Source organism: Caretta caretta, chromosome 5, assembly GCF_965140235.1.
Source record: "Caretta caretta isolate rCarCar2 chromosome 5, rCarCar1.hap1, whole genome shotgun sequence".
In the NCBI taxonomy this organism is placed as follows: Eukaryota; Metazoa; Chordata; order Testudines; family Cheloniidae; genus Caretta; species Caretta caretta.
The window spans coordinates 47,460,725-47,484,303 of record NC_134210.1 but is presented as its reverse complement, the minus strand read 5'-3'; the positions used below and the strand labels follow the sequence as shown (position 1 = coordinate 47,484,303).

The 23,579-nt window shown below is 41.5% G+C and overlaps 1 protein-coding gene across 1 annotated transcript; it reads left to right on the top strand.

Moving 5' to 3' along the window:
* The first annotated feature begins 4,294 nt into the window (after positions 1-4,294).
* On the top strand, positions 4,295-20,033 carry F2R (coagulation factor II thrombin receptor). Its single transcript, XM_048849550.2, has 2 exons — positions 4,295-4,593; positions 16,888-20,033. Exons 1-2 carry the CDS (start codon positions 4,518-4,520, stop codon positions 18,090-18,092), a joined length of 1,281 nt encoding a protein of 426 aa, XP_048705507.1. The 5' UTR covers positions 4,295-4,517; the 3' UTR covers positions 18,093-20,033.
* Positions 20,034-23,579: the final 3,546 nt, after the last annotated feature.

The following is a 23,579-nucleotide window of genomic DNA, read 5'->3' as shown; positions in this document are numbered from 1 at the left end:
CCTTTATGGGTGTAAGAGAGGGTGGGAGAGAGTTAAGGTGCGGGGGGGCACCCCTGGAGGCAGGGGGCTGGGGTGCAGGTAGGGTGCAGGGTCTGGGAGGGAGTTAAGGTGTGGCAGGGGGTTCTGACCTAGGACAAGGGGTTTGGGGTGCGGGCTTCAGCCAGGTGGCGCTTACCTGAGGCAGCTCCCGGTCGACGGTGCAGCGGGGCTAAGGCAGGCTCCTTGCCTGCCCTGGCTCTGCACAGCTCCTGGAAGTGGCCAGCATGTCCTGCCCTGAGGCGGAGGGGTGGCCAGGAGGCGCAGGCACCACCCCCGCAGTTCCCATTGGCCAAGGTTCCCAGCCAATGGGAGCTGTGGAGCTGGCACTGGGGGGTAGGGGCAGCATGCAGAGCTTCCCTGATCGCCCCTCCGCCCGGGAGCTGCGGGGCTGGAGGGGGGCATGGAGACTTTCCACAGGCCAAATTACATTAAGCAGTGGGCCGGAGGTTCTTCACCCCCAACATACACTGTTATTACATATGATTAAAAATCGAATGGATACATTTCAGTACTATAAAGTACACCATCATCACTTCTCGTTTTTCTTGTTTGTGTGTAAATGCCAGCTTTGACCTACCCAGTCTCTACAAACAAATTTCACAATATTTACTGTACACTTTATCTTTCATAAAATTTAAATGCTTTGTTCTGACTTCCTGTTAACTTATTCACACCTACAAGTTAGAACATTTGTAATGCTGACTTAATTCATAGTGTTTATGCTCAGGAGAAACTGCATGATGGAGACTAAGAGTGAAATCCTGGACTCACTGAAGTCAATGGCAAAATTCCCATTGATTTAAATGGGGTCATGATTTTACCTAAAGACTATTCTACATAAATGTCTAAATCTAATTTAAAATGACTATGAGATTGCTATGAAAATGGCCAGTTTCCCAAAGCTAAAAATAATTATAAAAATTGACTGAGAGCAAAACTTTTAAACAGAAGTGTGGGGGGGAAGTGGAAGTTGTTTAGGAACACTTGATATTCAAAAGGCCATAATTCTTCAGTCACAAGAGTGTTCCTATGGCTATTTAAAAATAGATTAAAAATAATCTTGGCTAAAAGGGAAAGTGAAAACAGCAATTATATATAAGTGGGGAAAGGGGAGGTTGATGGGATTGACTATAATGTAGAAATTTACAAGTGTGGACAACTGAAAAGGGAAGCTAAAGATACTGATAAAATATCTATGGTCAGTCAGGTTAGGGAATTTCTTAATACATTGGGAACAAAAAGAAATCCCAACACTGGGATAAGTCAGTTACTAAACGGAGATGGTAAAATTGTCAGTGCAGAAGTCTTCAATATCTGTTCTGCATTTGGAAAAGCTGGATGATGTATCAGTCTCATGACAATGAAATACTTTTTATTAAAGCAATAATTAAGGACATTAAATAGCACTACAGTAACACGCTTTTAAAACAGCAATCTGAATAACTTGCACCAAGGAGTTCTAGAGGAGTTGATTAAAGATTTCTCTGGACAGTTAATGTTTAATAAATTTTGGAAAACTGAGGAACTTCCAGCACACTGACGAGCCAATGTTTTAAAGGGAAAACAGGTTGACCTGGAAAATATATACACTGGTTAGCCTGCCATTGGTCCCAAGCAAAATAATGGAATGGCTGATATCAGACTCTATCAAAGAATTAGAGGACAGTATATAGTTAACATGAGTCAACGTAGTTTTATAGAAAATCGCTCTTGTCAAACTAGATATTCTTCAGGACTACAAATCTGGTTCATAAAGGTAACTATGTACTTAGTTTTCTGTAAGGTATTTGGTTTAATGCCACATTACATTATCACTTACATAGCATTATACAAAATCAGTATGATTCATTCAAAGGATTAAAAACAGGCTGATAAATTCCAAAATATAAGTAATGGAAAATAATCAATGAAGGCTCTTTCCAGTGAAATCCTTTAAGGCCATTCAATATTTTTATCTATGACCTGGAATAAAATTTTAAAATATTGCCACACTGGTTGGTGGCATGGTAAGTAATGATGTGGATCGTTTTATAATGTTGATGCATCAAACATTCATTTTAAGACGGTGAAATGTAAAGTTATGCATCTAGTTACAAAGAAGGTAGGACACGCTTATCAAATGGGGGGTTGCCCCCATAAGTAGTGACTCTGCAAAGGACTTGGAAGTAATAGGTCTTTTTGCTACACTGCAATTGGTTAACACAATCTTTGGATGTATAAAACAGAGTATCAAGTAGGAGGAGGGAAATATTCCCTCAGTAAGGCATAAGTGATACCTCTACTTGAGAACTGTGTTTATTTTTAATGTCACCCCTTCAAATAATGTTGTAAATTTCTTCCAACTTTTCTTTTTTAAGGTTTGGAAAACTCCTAAACAGCTGTGGAGAGCTCAGTTCCTGTAGTTTATCAGAAAAGAAAATTTAAGAGGCTACCTGATCAGTCTATAAGTACCTACATTGGCAGAAATTACCTGATTTCAGGGAATTCTTTGAACTTGCAGACCAACATCATGAGATCCAGTTGTTGGAAGATAAAGTTTTTTAAAAATTCAAATGGCAAACAAGATGTAAATTTTTGTCAGGAAGGGTAATTTACCATTGGGACAAATGACCAAGGGACGTGGCTAATACATCACTTGGGAGTATTTAAGATTGGATGTCTTTCTGAAAGATGCTGTAGCTCAATCACAAGTTTTTGCATTTGATGTTGCTCATTTACGTTGCAAAGACGAATAATTTTGTCAGTTGCAGGAATTACTGGGTGAATTCTATCGTCTGTGTTATGTAGGAGATTAGAAGATTATCAAGGCAGATCCTTCTAGCCTTAAAATCAATGACTTGTTTTCTGGAAGGATTGTGAGACTCACAGGCAGGTGGCCAGCAATAGGAGCAGATTTCAACTGGATTAGAGGTAGAGTAATCGTAGCTGCACTGGTATGGCTTTGGGGATGCTTTTGGCACAGTTATTGCTGGTGGCTTGCCCGATTGGAAAGCTGACTAGATCACCCACACCTCTAGATAATGTGCTTAGTTTGCATATGGCAAAGGACAGAGCTACATGTCCCCTGTAAATGGCTGACACTTGAGTCCACGTTGTCTTACTAGTTCACCTAGTGGCTGCATGTAGATGTTGAATAGGACCAAAAAGAGAATTGAGCCTTTATGTGTGTCTTCACAAGTGAGGGATCTAGCAGCAGAGGCTCAGTTTCCTATCACTATTGCTTGGGTGCATCCTTCCCTGAGGCACTTAAACCATTTTAGCATGTTACCATGGACTCCTTCTACCTCTCTCAAGGTAGACAAATGTCAACTGCTGCAGAGAGGCCCAGGAGAATGAGAATGGATGTGTGCCTTCTATTCATTGAAAGGCAGGCAACCCTGTAATACCTCAGCAGAAGCCTGGAGAAATTCTTTGTTTCAAGATTTTGTTTTCCACTATGTGCTCAAGTTTCCAACCCTGTCTCTTCATCTGATGCAGAGTGCTAGAAAGGCAAGGAGATCTGTGTTTAAGGAGGAAGGGACATTTGGGGACAAGTGCATCAATGACCAAGACTCTCATATGATTCACTAGATCCTCTATTCCTTGCCCTGTGGTTAGAATCCTGCTGTCCTTTAGCATGCTTTTTTGATGGAGTCCATGGGTCTTAGACCTTCGGCCTTGATTTGACTACAGTCTAGTTGCTTGTCAGAGCTCTTATCACTGCTACAGTGACCTAAGGCTCTGCTCTAGACAGACTTGGGTTTGCTATAAACATCAAATCCGAAGCCCAGGTCCAGGGTGTGACTGGCTGAAGCGGGTTGCACCAGAGGGCCTGTGCAAGAGAGGTAAGTGAGAAGGTTCAGGGTTTTAGATCTGTGGCAATAACATGAATGTTGAAATGTATGTCACTCCCATTGCCAGCCAACTACCTGAGAGCTCCTTTTGGAACGGTGTAGTCTTTGGTCTGTCACCAAAGAGCATCAGATCAGTTCGTTTTGGCTTATGGTGGCTGCTTCTGGGGCCAGAAGGGCTCAGCTCTGGCCTGGTCCCTGCCTGGCCTGGTGGGGCCAGAAAATTTCCCTTCCCTGAGCGGAGCGTATATCCGGCGTCAGCTCTGTCCTTTCCCGCACTGAGGGACTCCCGGCAGCAGGGTGAGGGGACACAGGTGGCGCCGCCCTTCCTTCCCCCTCTCCCTGGGACACGGGGGTTGGCCGGCGGGGCAGTGTCAGGGGTTCCCCAGGACGCCGGAGCAGGGGAGCCGGGCAGCCTGTTGCACGCACGTCCCGCCAGGGGGGCGGAGAGGAGCGGGGCTCTGCCGTCTGCGCCTGTGACAGTGGGAGTGACCGCCGCCGCCTCCGCCGCTCTGCCTTCCCCCGCCTGCGGGGCCGCTTATAACCCCCCTCGCCGCCGCACGTCTCTTTCCTACTGCGCTCAGGGAGTCGCGGGCGGGCGGCGGCGCGGCAGCTTGCGGAGCCCCCGGCCCGGCGGGCCAGGCAGCCATGGGGAGGCAGCTGCTGCTACTCGGCGGGCTCGCCCTGCTCGGCCCCCTGCTCGCCTTCTCCGCGCCGGCGAACGGTGAGTCCCGCGCCGCGCATCCCTCACCTTCCGATCCCGGGCGGTCCAGGGCCCCGCCGCTGTGAGCGAGGCGCTGACCCCTGGTGACGGGGCTGGAGGGCCTGAGCCGAGAGGGGCTCCCCCGTAGTAACCAACGCGCGGGATTTGCTGGGGCTGCAGTGAGAGTCACTGGGCAGGATCTCCCTGAGCGCCTGCGGACGAGGGAGCTCTGCCCGCTCCTGCATCCGACACAGCTGCTCAGAACCCTGGCTTCCTTTCCTGCCTTCTCCCTTGTTTCTCCTGACATCGCTCCTAGCGGCTCCAGGACCAGGCGATTTGATAATGACTAGACTTAATCCCCGCCTCTCCCCATAGACAACAGGAGGGCTTGTTTATTTAAGGGACAATGTGGTTAAATTGTGCTTAGCTGTGTTCCCCCACCACTTTAGAGAGACAACGTGGGGGAGTTGATATCTTTTTACGGGACCCACTGCGGTTGGTGAGAGAAGCTTTGGAGCTACCCAGAGCTCTTCTTCGGGTGTGGGAAAGTTACCCACAGAAGTTGGCCCAGTGACCCATCCCCCCCTTGTCTCCCTACTGTCCTGGAAAAACACAAGGCTGCAAAAACTCTGTAGACTGATGAAGTGAGCTGTAGCTCACGAAAGCTCATGCTCAAATAAATTGGTTAGTCTCTAAGGTGCCACAAGTACTCCTTTTCTTTTTGCGAATACAGACTAACACGGCTGTTACTCTGAAACTTAACATTCTGTGGCAGTTGACTGGGGAGTCAGGAGACCTGAATATTCTTCCTGCCTCTATTACTGACTACTTGTCTAACCTAAATCTTTTAATTTCCCTGAACTTCAGTTTCTCTAAGGAAAAGGAGGATAGGATTAAAATTCAAAATAATCTGGAGAACTGGTCTGAAGTAAATAGGATGAAATTCAGTAAGGACACATGCAAAGTACTCCACTTAGAAAGGAACAATCAATTTCACACATACAAAATGGGAAATGACTGCCTAGGCAGGAGTACTCGGGAAAGGGATCTGGGGGTTATAGGGGATCACAAACGAAATATGAATCAACAATGTAACGCTGTTGGGGGGAAAAAAGCAAACTTCATTCTGGGCTGTATCAGCAGGAATGTTATAAACAAAACGTGAGAATTCTTCCACTCTAATCTGCACGGATAAGGCCTCAACTGGAAGTATTGTATCCAGTCCTGGGCATCACATTTCAGGAAAGATGTGGACAGGGGAAAGCAGCAAAAATGATTAAAGGTCTAGTAAACATGACCCATGTGGAAAGATTGAAAAAAATCGATTTGTTTAGTCTGGAGAAGAGAAGACTGGGGAGGAAGATAACAGTATTCAAGTACATAAAAGGTTGTTATAAAGAAGAGCAGGGGTGGCCAACCTGTGGCTCCAGAGCTCCATGCAGCTCTTCAGAAGTTAATACGCGGTTTCTTGCATAGGTGCTGACTCCGGGGCTGGAGCTACAGGTGCCAACTTTCCACTGCTCAACCCCGGGCCCTGCCCCCACTCCACCCTTTACCCCAAGGCCCCCGCTCCTTCCTGCCCCCCCAAACCTGCTGCACCCTTGCTCCTCCCCCCTCCATCCCAGACCTTCCTGTACACTGCGAAACAGCTGATCACAGCAGGAAGGAAGGGAGAGGTGTTGATCGGCAGGGCTGCTGGCGGGCAGGAAGTGCTGGCGGGAGGGCTGCTGATGTTACTGTGGGTCTTTGGCAATGTACATTAGTAAATTCTGGATCCTTCTCAGGCTCAGGTCGGCCACCCCTGAAGAAGAGGGTGAAAAATTGCTCTCCTTAACCTCTGAAGATAGGACAAGAAGAAATGGGCTTAAATTGCAGCAAGAGAGGTTTAGGTTGAACATTAGGAAAAATTTCCTAACCATCAAGGTAGTTAAGCACTGGAACAAATTGCCTAGGGAGGCTGTGGCATTTCCATCACTGGAGTCTTTTGAGAACAGGTTAAACAAAACCCTAGCCTCAGTTTTGCCAGAAGATGGGAATGGGCAACAGGAGATGGATCACTTGATGATTACCTGTTCTGTTCATTCCCTCTGAATCACCTGGCATTGGCCATTGTCGGAAGACAGGATACTGGTCTAGATGGACCTTTGGTCTGACCCAGTATGGCCGTTCTTATGTTCTATACACCTATCCGAAATGGTCTAGTTGTTACTTAGCCCTGCCTTGAGTGCAGGGGTCTGGATTAGATGACCTATTGAGGTCCTTCCAGTCCTACACTTTTATTATTATATAAAATGGGAATAACGTTGCTTAACTGCCTTGTTAAAGGGTTTTCAGATCTACAGATCTTGCAGCTTGGCCAATAAAGACAGACTAATCAGTTCCACTTACTAGTTCTCCTGCATCAGTGTTACCCTATCTGAGTTGCAAACACTATGACAGAACCTTTAAATAAAAAAAAACCCAGTTTTCATTGACAGAAAATAAATGACCATTGCTAGTAGCAAAAGTTTTTCCATTGATACTGTGCCTCTATGTGGATGATACTGCATCAAATTGTCAGTTGCGAATATGGCAATAGGAGTACTTGTCATCAATGAAAATTTGATACATGGAGGTGCCTGTGTGTGTATGTTTTCTCTGTTTGAAAAGCTTTTATTATGGATTTAGATCTCATTTTACCTTGAGGTTTAAACATTTAGTTCATACAATTTAGGTTAAATTTACTGTTTTAGGATAAGATTGGGTAGAGTTTTAGTTTTTAGGATGATCTGCTTTAGCAGTTTTCTGTGTATTTCTGTCATCATTGTATGATGGTGATAGGAATAAATGCTATTTTTAAAGCATATTTTTATTGATGATATAAGTTTAACATACATCAGACATTTCAACAGTAACATAAAATCGTTTTAAAATATATTTTAAATGACATAGGTCTAAATCATTGTCAGAATCTGACAGTGTCAGAGCTATTCTGTGAACAAAATTAATTAGACTTTGATTCAACTAGTGCTTCCTGAGTATGTGATAAACAGAAGCTATATGACAAGGTGTATACTGTATGACATTTTTAAAATTATATTTTCCCTGGAAGGTGTTTATTATATTTTATGACTATCTTTCCAGTGTAAAAAGAAAAGGAGTACTTGTGGCACCTTAGAGACTAACAAATTTATTTGAGCGTAAGCTTTCATGAGCTACAGCTCAATTCATCGGATGTACGGCTGCTACTCTGAAATCTATTTCCAGTGTAGGATCTTTAGATTGCCACTGAGTGGTGTAAACCTAAAAGAAATTTAGTTAAAATCTATGCCAAGTAATGCCAGTATAAAAATATTGTTGAATGTTGCTTTTCACTGTACAGAAACAGTAAATGTGTGTCCCTGTAACTCACTCCAAAAAAGATATAAATTATGTAACAGTTTGACTGTTATGGGCATTCATGGAGTAGAATAATGTATAATTCTTATTTATTGTATCTTATAAAAAGTATTATAATGCTACATTTTACAGAATTAAAAAGGTAATTATCAAGTTACATGGAAAAACATTAGCCTTTTTGTCCCACTAAACAGAAATCATTAAATGGTTACCATTTCTCAGAAGGTTTACTGTTACAAAAGCAATCCTCTTTCTTCTGTCATACAGAACTATATTTCACCCAAACCTTTGAACTTCCTTATTTTGTTTGTGTACACTACTAAATTGCCAAAGAATTAGTTATGTACATATTGAATATGCTAATCAATGCAATAATACTGTGGGGGACTGGAAAAAGGGCTTAGAGCCTTTCACCAAGAGGCCACAGGTATGAATGCAGCTATAGGCAATAGTGATCAAAAGTCACTCTTGAGGAGCTGATGATTGTTCAGTCACCTGTGTAAAATGAGGTAGTTATTTGCCACCGTGTTCAGGTTTCCACATCACAAAAGCGGTATTACAGCTAGCATAGATTGTGAATTCCTTAGGGTATGTTTTTTGCTTTTGTCTGTAAAGTGCCATGCACATTTATGGCACTATATAAATAGCTTACAAATTTGTTCTGAAAGTCACAAGGTGGGTGAAGTAGTATCTTTTACTGGGACAACTTCTGTTGATGTTTTGAGCTGCACAGAGCTCTTCTTCAGATTCTGGCAGTCAGGCCAAGAAATTAATCTATTGGAGTCTGAATTACCCTTCCATCTTTGGAGAAGGATCTGTTCTGAACAGGTTATAAGTATATTGGTGTGGCAAAGTGGGGAAGTTTGTACTGCTTGTGGTGCACTTGTTCTGTGGATGAACTGGATCGATTTCCAGTGCTGCAAATACAATGCTTTCATAAAAAAGGAAGTTAACTTGAAAAAAAATGCATAAATATACCTAAATGTAGTCAGTCCAGAGAATTGGTGGAAAGATTTCAAGAACTTAACTTTGATATACCTGAAAAGGTAATTCTTAAATGTTTAACTGAAAACTTTTGTTCAAAGGATGATTTTAAGCAAGGCTCTTCAGCAGTAAGAAACAAGTTTAAAAATGAGAGTTTTTGCTATTTTATCAGATAAATAAGTGAAAAACTTAGAAAAATTAAATTGTTTTATACTTTTCAGATATATCCATCTGCTTCCCTCTAAAAACTTTGTCTGTTATGGAGTCTTGAAAATTCAACTTGCCAAGGGCAAGTAGGTTTTTAGTGTGTTTGATGGATATTAGTTTTTTCATAATTAACTACTACAATATAGGGTGAGCAAATAGATGTGTCTGGGGAAGTACATTTTCAAGATGGTTTGAAAAGCATTAGTGTTAGGGGTAGAAAGGCATCTTCCTTCCCTGCTGAGTGTCAATAATGATAGTGATTTTGAGTCTTCCAACTTTTGTCTCCTTTTTATGGTTTTTACCTTTTCTTGTCTTGTTCTTCTCATATGGCCGTACTCAAATAGTAGCACTTTAGACCTGGAGATGGCTTTAAAGAGAAAATCACAAAGATAACACAGTCAGAGTCAGTTTCTGTTTTGCAGACAGCTCCATGTGTAAAGATCTGCTTTGATGAGCAGGGGGTTGGACTAGATCACCTCCTGAGGTCCCTTCCAACCCTGATATTCTATGATGTGGCTTTTGTTTTTGTTTTTTGTTGCTCCCCCAAAGATGGAATAAAAAACTGAGGCTATGTCTACATTACGCAGCTTTTAGTGACACGGCAGTGTAGCTGCTGTTTGTTGGCAGGAGAAAGGTCTCCTGCCAACAAAGAAGTTCCACCCCCGCAAGAGAGCGCTTCTGCTGACAATGCTCTGTTCACACTTTTCATCAGTAACACTTTTTTTTTGGGGGGGGGGGGGTGTTTTGTTTAAGATCCCTGAGCGACAGAAGTTTTTCTGACAAAGTTCCAGTGTAGACAAAGGCTGATATACTAATCAGGAGGGCCAGCAATATTTGCTAGACCCATCATATTGCACTTTATGGAATACAGTGCAATATGTGTTTTAAAAAAATAAATACAAAGGATTTTGAGAACACTTATTTGAGCCCTGTACATCTCTTCAGCAGATCCCAATTTGAGAACCTGTGCCAAGATCACAGGCAACTAGAAATATCATACTGATACTAAGCTTTATTTACTTACAAAAGTCCTTATTAGAAGCAGAGGAATAACCGTATAAACCAGTGTTTCAGCTGCACAGCAGCTAGAGCAAGATGGAATATTTCATCCTGCTCTTTCTCAGCTGCCAGCAAACTTTTCTAATTCCATTGTCCAAACATTTTATTATATGCTAGCAGTCCTGTCATATTAGCAAGGATAACATCACAGACAGTCATGATCATCAAGGGATTGTGACCTCTTCCAAAGAATTGGATAAGAGCTTAGAGAAAGCAGGGATAATTATTTCAGTGATATAATGCCATGACTGTAACTATTGAAAGATTTGAATTCTCCTCCAAGATTATTTGTATTATTAAGAATAGTGAAATAAAATATGATCAAATAAATATAAATCATGTAACTTTCCATTTTTCAAACTCATTGCCTAAGGCAGTGGTTCTCAAACTTTTGTATTGGTGATCCCTTTCACACAGCAAGTTTCTGAGTATAACCCCTCCCCCCTTAAATATAAAAAAAGTTTTTAATTTATCGCTATTATAAATGCTGGAGGCGAAGCAGGGTTTGGGGGTGGAGGCCGACAGCTTGCGACCCCCACGTAATAACCTTGTGGCCCCCTGAGGGACCTCAGGTATGTGATAGGATAGGAAACTAGCGTAGCTATGGATATTTATAGTAGTTTTCAAATGGTTTCAGTACAACTACTGTATTCTTGGTAGCTTTGTTGTGATATCCCATTGTGTCTGATATCCCACTGTCTATGCAGAGTTCTTTGTTTCCTGGTGATCCTGCGAAGGCCTCATGCTTCAGATCAGGGTTCATCAGTCTTTTTTTTTATTATTATGACATGTAAGAGCTTTCATTCTCCCCTCCCCCTTTCCTTTTGCTGACACAAGCCTCAGAAATCTTCTGAATAGCTTCAATTTTCTGCAAAGGCCTCATGCTTCAGGTCAGGGTTCAGCAGAATCTTTTTTTTTTATTCTGACATCATGTAAAAGCTTTTATCCCCCCCACCCCCTTTTGCTGACACAAGCCTCAGAAATCTTCTGAATGTCCTCACTTTTCTGCTTGAGCACTACTGCTTTTAAAGGTTTCAGAGGAGCAGCCTTGTTAGTCTGTATCCGCAAAAAGAACAGGAGTACTTGTGGCACCTTAGAAACTAACCAATTTATTAGAGCATAAGCTTTTGTGGGCTACAACTCACTTCATCAGATGCATAGAATGGAACATATAGTAAGAAGATAGATAGATAGATAGATATACTGTGACAAATCTCTGTCCTTGCCTCCGTGGGTCCTGCGTTTCCTGGCGGATTTCGCTAGCCTCAGAGGCTCACTGTGACCCTCCACGTAACCCATCTCTCTCTAGAGACCAGGGTCACAGTCTACTGAGCCATTTTCATCATAAGCCAGCGAGGGAGGTGAGGAGAAGCTATCCTTCCTGCGCAGTCTCTGTTGTCTCCCAGTCTCAGTGATTAATCAGGGGGCAAAGGTGAGGGGGAGGAAACCCAGGCCCACCCTCTACTCTGGGCTCCAGCCCAGGGACCCTAATAGTATCAGCTATGGTAGCTGACCTTTTGGAAACATGACATGTACAATTCCCTGGGCTACTTCCCCCACAGCAGCCCTCACTACCTCAAGCTCCACTTCACCCTTCCCTCAGGGCCTCCTTCCTTGTGCCTGATATGGTGTGTACTACTCAGTCTCTCCAACAGTGCAACTTCCTCCCACAGCTCCTGACATGCACACCCACCTGACTGACTGGAAGGCTTTTAAATAGTTTCAGCCTACCCATGATTGGCTTCAGGTGTCCCAATCAACCTAGCGGTCTCCCTGGAAACTTCTTAATTGGCCCCAGGTGACTTAATTGACCTGGAGCAGCTGCTATTTCACTTATCCTGGTACCAAGGATTTGTTTAGCCTGGAGCTACTATATCTATCTCCCACTACTTTTCCATAGCCATCTGGCCTTGCCCCGTCACAATACATACAGATAAGTTGGAAGTTGCCATACAAACTGTGAGGGGCTAATTAGTTAAGATGAGCTATTATCAGCAGAAGAAAAAAAACTTTTGTAGTGATAATCAAGATGGCCCATTTAGACAGTTGACAAGAAGGTGTGAGGATACTTACCTTAGGGAAATGGATTCAATATGTGTAATGACCAGCCACTCCCAGTCTCTATTCAAACCCAAGTTAATGGGTTATTTAAAATAAATGCAGACATGAAACTTTTTCTATCCTGAACTTCCAATTTTCCTTTTTATCTTGTACAGCACCATGCACATTGTCGGGGCTTAACAAATTATCACTGTAACCCTTTTGCTAGGTGGTGTCGGCAGCAATAAAGGCAATGTTCAATATCTCTGAGGTTTTCTCAGCATTACAAAACAGAACTGACTAGAGCTCCACCCAAGAAGTTTGGGAAAACTAAACACACCCCTTGGTGCCTCAAAGAAGCAATACTTCCCCACTCACAAGCACTGAGTCTGTGTATAACAAAATACAACTTTTATTAAAATGGAGAGGGATTTCATCACTAATTAGGAAAAATCGTGCAACAATAATTCAAAAGCATTCAAACCACAAGTAAACACCCACACACAGTATCTTGGATGGTAGTATTTTGCCTCAGTTTCCCACCTTGGGGCGTGAAAGTCTGACAGATGAACGTCCCTTTAACAAACCACTCCCCTTTCCCTCTGCTGCACCCAAGTCATAGCTGGTTATCCAAAGTTAGCAAAGTCCCAGAATTCAGGGGTGTATTCGTACGGGTTCACCTCCCACCCCTGAAAGGGGGCGCCAAGCCATGCTTCTGCTGCTGTTGCTCCCGCTGCTTGCTGCTGCCTCTGCTGCGGTTCATTGCTGTCACGTTTATCTCTGCTGCTGCATGCTGCTGCCACCTCTACCTCTCGCCACAATGGTACGTTCTTAGGCTCTATCACTTAGCCCCATTCTCAGTGATTTCACTAGACAGTGGGGAGCCTTGCTACTGCTGCACCTTCTGCACTGTCTTTCACCAGGTCTATAGTTCAGACTCCTGGACCTGCTTATCAGTGATTTCAGCTTTGGCAATCACTGGGCAGAAACAAGAACTCTCAATTAAGTTAGATCAGCTCAAGGGAGGGTCAGTTGATCTCTAGGACACTTTAAACAGAGTCCACACCACCGAGTAGGAATACCTGTCCTCACCTCCTCTGACTTTCACTTGACTTTGGCATCACTGCCCCCCAGTTAATGAGTGAGGTTAAATTTAGAGTGATCCCCCCCCACACACACACACGGTAAAGCAGCATTCTGTACAGTTCTGCTACCTTTTAGTCGTACTGTTAAGATAGGAACATTTTATTACATGTGTGCTCAAGACAAAAATGTCTTCCCTATAGCAGACTTCAGTGCAGAGATTCCCTAACTGTCATTTAAATTCAGGATTGAGACACAGGTCAAAATTCTGTACTAAACACAGTAGAACACATGGAGGTGTTATTCACTGCTCTGTTGATAAGGTTGAGTTGAGTTTTGCACTTAAAGAAGGAATTAAACCTCTTTGCATGAAGAATACATTGTCATTTCCCCCAAATTAGAGTACTTTTTGAGTACAGAATTAATTTTCTGAAAATGAACAAGTAATTAGAGTTAAAATTAATTTTAAAATGGATCCTTAAAGAAAAGTGATCTGTCTGACCTTTTTTTTGTCCTGAATGATACAGCCAATGCAATCTGTTTTGTAGACTCTTAAAACTTTCCATGTAGTTAAAATTCATTTAAATCTTGTACATAAGCTACATAAATTAGCTAAGCTATTAACAATTGTATTTAATTGTAATCGTTATATAAATTGTAGGCAAGTTTAACTGTTCAGGTCAACTCTTAACTACAGACATCATGACATCAGAGGAACTCAATCAGTCATCACCCATCCTCTATTGGTAATTTCCATGCTACAGTTCTATTGGTTGCAATGAATCAGTAGTGTGAAAGAGATTGGACTCATGTTGAGACTTCTCATTGGTAGATGACTAAGCCCCAGCTGTCACTGCTTGTTAAAGGTTCTGCAGCCACATGCTAGCTTGGACATCAATGGATGAAAAACTGTCCATAGACTTCAGAGTAGCAGCCGTGTTAATCTGTATCCGCAAAAAAAAAAAAAAAGGAGTACTTGTGGCACCTTAGAGACTAACAAATATATTTGAGCACAAGCTTTTGTGTGCTACAGTTCACTTCATCTTGACTTCTCTGTGGAGTCCTTTAAAGTGCAGAGACATTAGGACTTGAGTTTGTCCTCTACCCCAGGTTCCCACTCCACATAGCACTGATCTGGCTAATTCAGCCCCCTTCACCAAACACAGCTCTTCTTTTCCTCTTCCCTCCATCAAGCTCCCACACATTGCTGCTCCCCACATTCCCACTCAGCTCACATGCAGTCATAGCTCTCCTTCCCCGGGCTCTACATGCTGCTGTTTGCTGATGTTGAGGGAGGTGAGGAGGACAGTGAGGTGGGGTTTAAGGGCCAGATTAACCAATACTCTGTGCTGCTCTGGTGATGCAAAGCAGCTGTAAATCCAGTGTAACTGGCCAGTGTGTTTGTGAAACAGGAAAGAAAAAAAATTGTTGCACTGATAACAGTGGAATTGAAGTCCTGTATCCACAGAGCAGGTGTGCAGTGCAGATACCAGAAGCGTCTTCACACTCTTTCACAATACGTCCCTCAACCCTGACCTGGAAGAATAATCTCTAGGGATGAGAAGTTTAATTCTTGTCCTGTCTATTGCAACCAGTACCCAGGGGTGTCATTTGTGACAGAAGTTAAGTACAGGACTGAAATCACCTGTGTGTTTCACATGGGCCTCGGAACAGTTGTCAGATAGTTAAAACTTACAAGCCTGTGTTGACTGGAAGTGGTGAACTTAGAGCAGTTCTTTTTCAAGGCCATCCAGCCACCCTGACTAATCTTTAAAAATAACGTGAAAAGATCCTGAGATGCATCATCCCCTACTCTGATCTCAACCTTCTGTGAGTCTAAAGTGGTCAGCATGTCAGGCTGAGCAGAGTCTATTGGTCCTCTCTCCTGCACATCCTGTTTAAAAAGGAGTACTTGTGGCACCTTAGAGACTAACAAATTTATTTTGCGAATACAGACTAACACAGCTGCTACTCTGAAACCCATTTTTAAAGAGGCATGTCTGCTTGCCATGTGTTCTCCAGGGACACTTCAGCCCACTCCCCCAGTCCTGCTGGTACCCCCTGCATAGACAGCCATTATTCCTTAGCGGTGGGGCAGTAGCTGAGTCATGCAAAATTTATTAGGGCTTGTCTACATGGGAAAATTGACTGGAATAGCTATTGCAGAATAGCTCCCTGTGTGGACACTCTTAGGCCTGGTCTATACTTAAGTTAAATCAGCATAACTATGCGGCTTAAGGGTATGAAAAATTCACATCCCATGAGCACCGTAGCTATGCCAACTTAATCCCCAGTGTAGATGCGGCTAGGTCAGTGGAAGAATGCTTCAGTTGACCTAGCTACCATTGCTTAGAGAGGTGGATTACCTACAATGACAGAAAAACCCCTTCTGACACTATAGGAAACACATGCTACATTGCCTCAGCAGCACAACTGTAGTACAGTGCTATAGAGTAGACATGGCCTTATTCCAAAGAGGATTAAGCTAAATCAGAAAAAGGCCCTCTGAGCATGGGAGCTATTGCACAGTAGCAGTTTTGATCCATTTCCCCTTGTAGACAAGCCCTTAGACGTATTCAACATATAATACAAAATGGAATCAATAATTTGTTACAAATCTATCCCATTCTGCCAAAGAACCCTCTCCTGATTCCTACTTCCCTGTCAGAGTCACTGAACCATGCTGCAGAATGCCTCCATTATGTTTTAAAAGTGCCCCAGGAGCTTCCCAAATGCACAATAAGTCTGTGTAAGCCCCATAGCCATTCCCGTATGGTAACAAATACAATTGTAAAATTATTTAAGTTGAATTTATGTCGATCTTATGATGAAAACAAGGGTAAAAGCCACTCCGTTGGGATGGGACTACGCAAGGCATGACTTTTTGTCCCATTCCAGTGACAAAGGGAGGGGAAACCTATATGGGGGTGAATGAGACTTTTGCCTTCTCTGGAAGAATATCCTGATCATTTGAAATTTTATAACTGTTTTGGTGGCAGGATCCTATTTAAACTTAATATTTCAGTGGAAAGTACTCTCTTCTGGCTATGTGCTTGTCATTACTATTGCTCCTAATGGGAGTTTTATGCATGAGTATCAAGGAAACACTAGACCCCTCTGACACAACTGTAGGAAGATTCTGGCAAAGCTAGTCAAAGGGTAACAGGATTTATTGATTGTGTTACCACGGCACCTAGAGGCCCCAACCAAGATCAGGGCCTCATTGAGCGTGGCACATATATATACATACACACCAGCCGCACACATCAGTCCCTTGTCCTAAAGAGCTTACAATATAAACAGAGAACAGATAAAGGGAGGGGAGAGAGGAAGTATCCAAATCTTACAGATGCGTAACTGGGGCAAAGAGAGATTAAGCAACTTGTCAAATGTCGTGTAGCTGTAGGCAATCTCTAGCAGCACCAGGAATTGAAAATGGATCTCCAGAGTCCCAGTGCAATGATGTAACCACACCACCATCCTTCCTCTTGGTAAATAGTTTTCTAGCTTGCAAACAGTATGCAAATATCTTGCCTACTAATCTTCATGTTTTTTATTTCTCAGACACCACTTCCTGGAATGGCACACACCGGTTAAGAACCTTTGCATCTTATCACAAAGATGACAACTATGAACATATACCTTTTCAAGACATCGACAGTGATACTGAAAGTGATTTAGAAGTTGGATCAGGATTAAGCAATCTAACTAGAGCCAATCAAACTAAAGCACAAACAAGATTCATCTCTCATGATGCTAAAAGATACCTGACTAGTCAATGGTTGACTCGTTTTGTTCCTTCTGTTTACACTTTAGTGGTTATGCTGAGTCTCCCTCTGAATATTACAGCAATACTTGTGTTCCTGATAAAAATGAAAATTAAAAAGCCAGCTACAGTATACATGCTGAATCTGGCCTCTGCAGATGTATTGTTTGTAAGTGTGCTTCCTTTTAAGATCGCATACCATTTTTCTGGAAACAACTGGGTGTTCGGACCTGAAATGTGTCGGCTCATCACCGCTGCCTTCTACTGTAACATGTACTGTTCGGTACTGCTGATGACTGTTATTAGCATTGATCGTTTCTTAGCCGTGGTGTATCCTATGCAATCTCTCTCATGGCGTACATTAATGCGTGCCTCGTTGATCTGCTTTACCATATGGCTTATAGCCATAGTTGGTGTTATACCCATTCTCATCACAGAGCAAACTATGAAAATATCTGAGTTAAACATTACAACCTGCCATGATGTGCTAAAAGAATCTGAACTTAAGAGATATTACCATAATTTCTTCACCATTTTCTCTTCCATTTTCTTTTTTGTGCCATTAATAATTTCTTCTGTCTGTTATGTGTGTATTATCCGATGTCTTATCTCTTCTAATATTGTTGCAAAACAAAGTAAGAAGACACGTGCTTTACTCTTGTCTGCCGCTGTTTTCTCTATTTTTATTATTTGTTTTGGACCAACAAATGTCCTTTTATTAATTCATTACTTATCTTTTCCTTACAACCACCAGTTAGAATACATCTATTTTGCCTATCTCCTCTGTGCTTGTATCAGCAGTGTAAGCTGCTGCATTGATCCTTTGATTTATTACTACGCTTCCTCTGAGTGTCAGAGACAGGTTGGCAATCTCTTGTGCTGTAAAGAGAGTTCTGAACCTACCAGTAGTAGCAGCAGTGGTCAGTTAATGGCTAGGACCAGTAGAAGGGATACCTGCTCCAGTAATCAGAGTAACAGTGTCTACAAGAAGTTGCTAACATAATGTTTTTGGATAAATGTACATCATACATTCTTTGAAAATTTTATACAGCTTCAGTAAAAATACCCTATTGTATCCAAGAATTGCACAATTTGGGGCAGATCTTAACTGAGACATATAGTAGGGTAGATTCATTACAGTAATACATAATTCTAAACACAGCACAGGAATCTGTGTATTTATATGTATATAGGTGAAATGGGAGGAAGCAATATAAAGAACTTTTATAAAAGCTGTTGGATATTATTTTCAGATAAATCCAAGCAAACCCTTTTAAGATTTGCAGTTCAGTCTATTGTAAAATTCTGTGAAATATTTCCTGTTTTAGCATTTTAAACAACCCCAAAATTGTTTCTATACTTATAACTGAAATGTATCAAATCATCTCTCCATTATATTGTGAATGAAATGAAAATGGTTTACCAGCCAAGCTGTTTTTTCAATGTCATTATTTATAGGTTTAGCTATACAATTAAGTTTTTGAATATCATTGTGCATTTTTGGGGATCTCAGAGTGTGGATACTGCATTTCTCCATGTTTTACATAGAAGTTTATGAAGTGGATTTTAACAAACAAAAGCCAGTTTTGACAATCGAGCTTGTCAGATAAAAAAAATGCACGGCAGCTAGGACTACCTTTTGTATCATAGTTCTCACATAATATCATTGAACTTGCCACTGGAAAAAAAACTCTTGTAGGGTCCCTGGTTTAGACCATGCTACCATTAGAGCAAAACTTCCCCAAAAGTCAATGTTAATATGCATCCACAAAAATTGACACTTCAAAATAAGCATTTTCACATGCTATTGCTCTGTCTGCGTGCATTACCATGCATTTGTACTCTTTTTATACCACTTGGCACCTACTGTTTTGCAACTTACAAATGCATTTTTTCCTGTATGCAATATAAGTAGGCCACATCACTTAGAAGTTTGTCCTCTATCCCACATGAGAGCAAGTCTGAGCAGTTTTGAAATAGTTCATGTTAAGTTTGTTATAAATGTTTAGTTCCAGAGCCAGCCTCATCCTGCATGTATAGCATCATTTTACTTTAAAGTGTTATTATGTGCTTATAGCACAAAGTAACAGGACATCTGTTCTGAAAATGAACTGTATAGATAATAGGACTTAATTTGGTTTCTCTTTTCCAATACAGTGACAACAATGAGGTTCATGTAAATTTTGTAACAGCAGATTGTCAATAAACAGCATTAGCTTGCCATATTCAGAGTGAATAAAGTCCCCTGTCCATTACAAAAGAGAGAGAAAGAAATAAATTTAACTTTCAAGCAGGTACTGTGAAAATGGCAAACTCCTGCCCAAATGTAATTTATTTTACCTTTTTTCCTTTTGTGATGGAGTTAAACTTGTTTGCTGCAAATATTGAGCGCTAGTCCTCTCCTGATTGATGAGTCTTCCTGTGTTTCCATGCTTGAGGATGGGGATTGCTTCTTCATTTTACCATGTGTTAATTGGACATTTGTTTCAGTATCCTAATACTTTGTTTGATACTGGTTTATTTTTAGAAATTCAGAAGAGTCTGTGTAGTCAGTTTCAGTAGGTGAAGAAGTACAGGCTGAAAGGAAAGGAAATGTATTTTGGAAAGGGCTTGTCATCATAATGGGAATTCTGTTTTCTTCCTTTCAGTCTGTCTTGGGATAAAATTACATGAAACTAGACATTTCCTTAAACACCACCAATTCAACTGTATTTTATGAAGCTGCATGCTTTTCTAACTGTGTAGTTTTACAGACTTAAGTAAAATCTGTAAATATTTAGCATTTTTGTATGTTATTTTATAATTCCCTGGATTAATCAAGTAGACTAATCCATATTTTATCACTTCATGGAAATCGTAATATAATACAGGACATAACTGTTTAATTTTTTTAACACTTTGGAACTTCAGTTACTTTGAACTAATAATAAACATGTAAACTTCCTCTGATGTGTGTGATTGACTCCACAGTGCAACTAAGATTTCTATACTGGAGTCCAACCATGCATTCTTTGAGCACTTAAAACTCCTTCTGACATCTGTGAGGGTTTTGGGTGTGCAAGGAATGTGGGATTGGACCCTTTATGGGTTTCCCAAATACAAACATTGCAGAACAATCTTTTGGCGTTTCCTCAGCCCAGATGTGTCTTTGTATAATGGATCTACTACATGTAGTGAAATTCTATCCTTATAGGATGATACTGCACCTACAATCACATTTTTTTATTAGGGTTACATAATGTCATGGGTTCCAGTCCCAAACCAATTTGTGGATATTTTAACTAACACTAGCATGTTCAAGGATTTATTTTAACAAAACTGACGTGCCCATCCCACACATGACGTGCTCTTACATAGGTGGTTTCACAATAAAAACATCACAGGGTGGAATAAGTACACATCAGCAAATAAAATAAAACAGCTCCACAGCAGGCATAATAATTAGGGCTGTCAAGCGCAGTTAACTCATGCGATTAACTAAAAAAATTAATCGTGATTAATCTCAGTTTTAATAGCACTGTTAATGGAATACCAATTGAAATTTTAAAAATATTTTGGATGTTTTTCTACACTTTCATATATATTGTATTCTGTGTTGTATTGAAATCAAAATGTATATTCTTTATTACAAATATTTGCACTGTAAAAATGATAAACAAAAGAAATAGTATTTTTCAATTCACATCCTACAAGTACTGTAGTGCAATCTTTGTCATGAAAGTGCAACTTACAAATGTAGAATTTTTTTTTTACATAACTGCACTCAAAAACAAAACTATGTAAAACTTCTGAGCCTACAAGTCCACTCAGTCCTACTTCTTGTTCAGCCAATCGCTAAGACAAACAAGTTTGTTTACATGTATAGGAGATAATGCTGCCCTCTTCTATTTTACAAAGTCACCAGAAAGTGAGAACAGGCATTTGCATGGCACTTTTGTAGCCGGCATTGGAATGTATTTACATGCCAGATATGCTAAACATTCGTATGCCCCTTCATGCTTCAGCCACCATTCCAGAGGACATACTTCCATACTGATGATGATCGTTTAAAAAAATGCATTAATTAAATTTGTGACTGAACTCCTTGGGGGAGAATTTTATGTCTCCTGCTCTGTTTTACCCGCATTCTGCCATATATTTCATGTTATAGCAGTCTCGAATGATGACCCAGCACATGTTCTTCATTTTAAGAACACTTTCACTACAGATTTGACAAAACGCAAAGAAGGCACCAATGTGAGATTTCTAAGGATAGCTACAGCACTTGACCCAAGGTTTAAGAATCTGAAGTGCCTTCCAAAATCTGAGAGGGACAAGGTGTGGAGCATGCCTTCAGAAGTCTTAAAAGAGCAACACTCCAATGTAGAAACTACAGAACCACCAAAAAGAAAATCAACCTTCTGCTGGTGGCATCTGACTCAGATAATGAAAATGAACATGCGTCGATCCGCACTGCTTTGGATTGTTATCAAGCAGAATCCGTCATCAGCCTGGATGCCACATATCCCCTGGAATGGTGGTTGAAGCATGAAAGGACATATGAATCTTAAGCAGATCTGGCACATAAATATCTTGTAACTGCGGCTACAACAGTGCCATACGAATGCCTGTTCTCACTTTCAGATGACACTGTAAACAAATCTCCTGTAAATGTAAACAAACTCACTTGAGCGATTGGCTGAACAAGAAGTAGGACTGAGTGGACTTGCAGGCTCTAAAATTTTACATTGTTTTATTTTTGAATCCAGTTTTTTTTGTACATAATTCTACATTTGTAAGTTCAGTTTTCATGGTAAAGAGATTGAACTACAGTACTTGGATTAGGTGAATTGAAAATACTATTTTTTTTACAGTGCAAATATTTGTAATAAAAAAATATGAAGTGAGCACTGTACATTTTGTATTCTGTGTTGTAATTGAAATAAATTTAAAAATGTAGAAAACATCCAAAAATATTTAAATAAATGGTACTCTATTATTGTTTAATAATGCGATTGATTTTTTTTTAAATTGCTTGACAGTCCTAAAATAATTAACCTTGCAACCACTTCTTCCCCAAATACTGGGGTTGGGGCTGAGGCACTTGCAGCCTGGAAAATAGTAAATCCAGGCTACAGCAGACCAAGTGTGGAACTGAATTCCAGTGAATTCATGGAGAATGGATGAGATGTTATACTTGTAGTAACTTCCACTCATATTGGAGAGGTGTCCAAATCAGCAACTACTCTCAGCTCCCTGTAGCAAAGGGGTGAGAGCGAGAAGGGAAAAAACAGCTGTCTCCTCCCCATAGCCCATGAAAGGGCACAATAACAAAGATCCCACAACAGTCTGGACTCTGATTCTCTGTCGACATGCCCAAGAGATCTGCCTTCTCCCCATGACTAAGAGCTGTGAAAAGGAACTTTTTGTGGTAGAGAGCTGTGGAGCTGGGCTCTACAAAAAAGAACCAAAACCAAACCTTCAAACAAACACACACACACACAATGTTGGTGCTTGGCTTATAAGATCCTGCCTGGCACATAGATGCGGATGAAAAATGAACTGGCACAGGTAGGGTAAAATTTTCAAAGGGACTTAGGAATCTGTGTCTCATTCCAACTCAGAGACTTGGCGTGTAAGGGTATGTCTACGCTATGAAATTAGGTCAAATTTATAGAAGTTGGTTTTGTAGAAAGCGTTTTTATACAGTTGATTGTGTGTGTCCCCACACAAATGCTCTAAGTGCATGTAGTCGGTGGAGTGTGTCCACAGTACCGAGGCAGCCGTCGACTTCCGGAGTGTTGCACTGTGGGTGGCTATCCCACAGTTCCCGCAGTCTCTGCCGCCCATTTGAATTCTGGGTAGAAATCCCAGTGCCTGATCGGGCTAAAACATTGTCGCAGGTGGTTCTGGATACATATTGTCAGGCCCCCGTTCCCTCCCTCCCTCCGTGGAAGCAAGGGCAGACAATTGTTTTGCGCCTTTTTTCTTGAGTTACCTGTGCAGACGCCATACCACGGCAAGCATGGAGCCCGCTCAGCTAACCATCACCGTATGTCTCCTGGGTGCTGGCAGACGTGGTACTGCATTGCTACACAGCAGCAGTTTATTGCCTTTTGGCAGCAGACAGTGCAGTATGACTGGTAGCCGTTGTCGACATAGTCCTGGGTGCTCTTTTAACGGGGCACCTGGGCAAACATGGGAGTGACTCAGCCAGGTCATTTCCCTTGTTTCGTCTCATGGCGATTGAGTCCTACTGGCAGTGCACTGTCTTTTAATCTGCAGCTAGTAGAAGATGATGGCCAGTAGTCATACTGCACCGTCTTCTGCCGAGCACCCAGGAGATGATGATGGCTAGCAGGCGTACTGCACAATCTGCTGCCTGCTGCCAGCAAGATGTATAAAGATAGATGAAGTGGCTCAAAACAAGAAATAGACCAGATTTGTTTTGTATTCATTTTCTCCTCCCTCCCTCCCTCTGTGAAATCAACGGCCTGCTAAACCCAGTTTT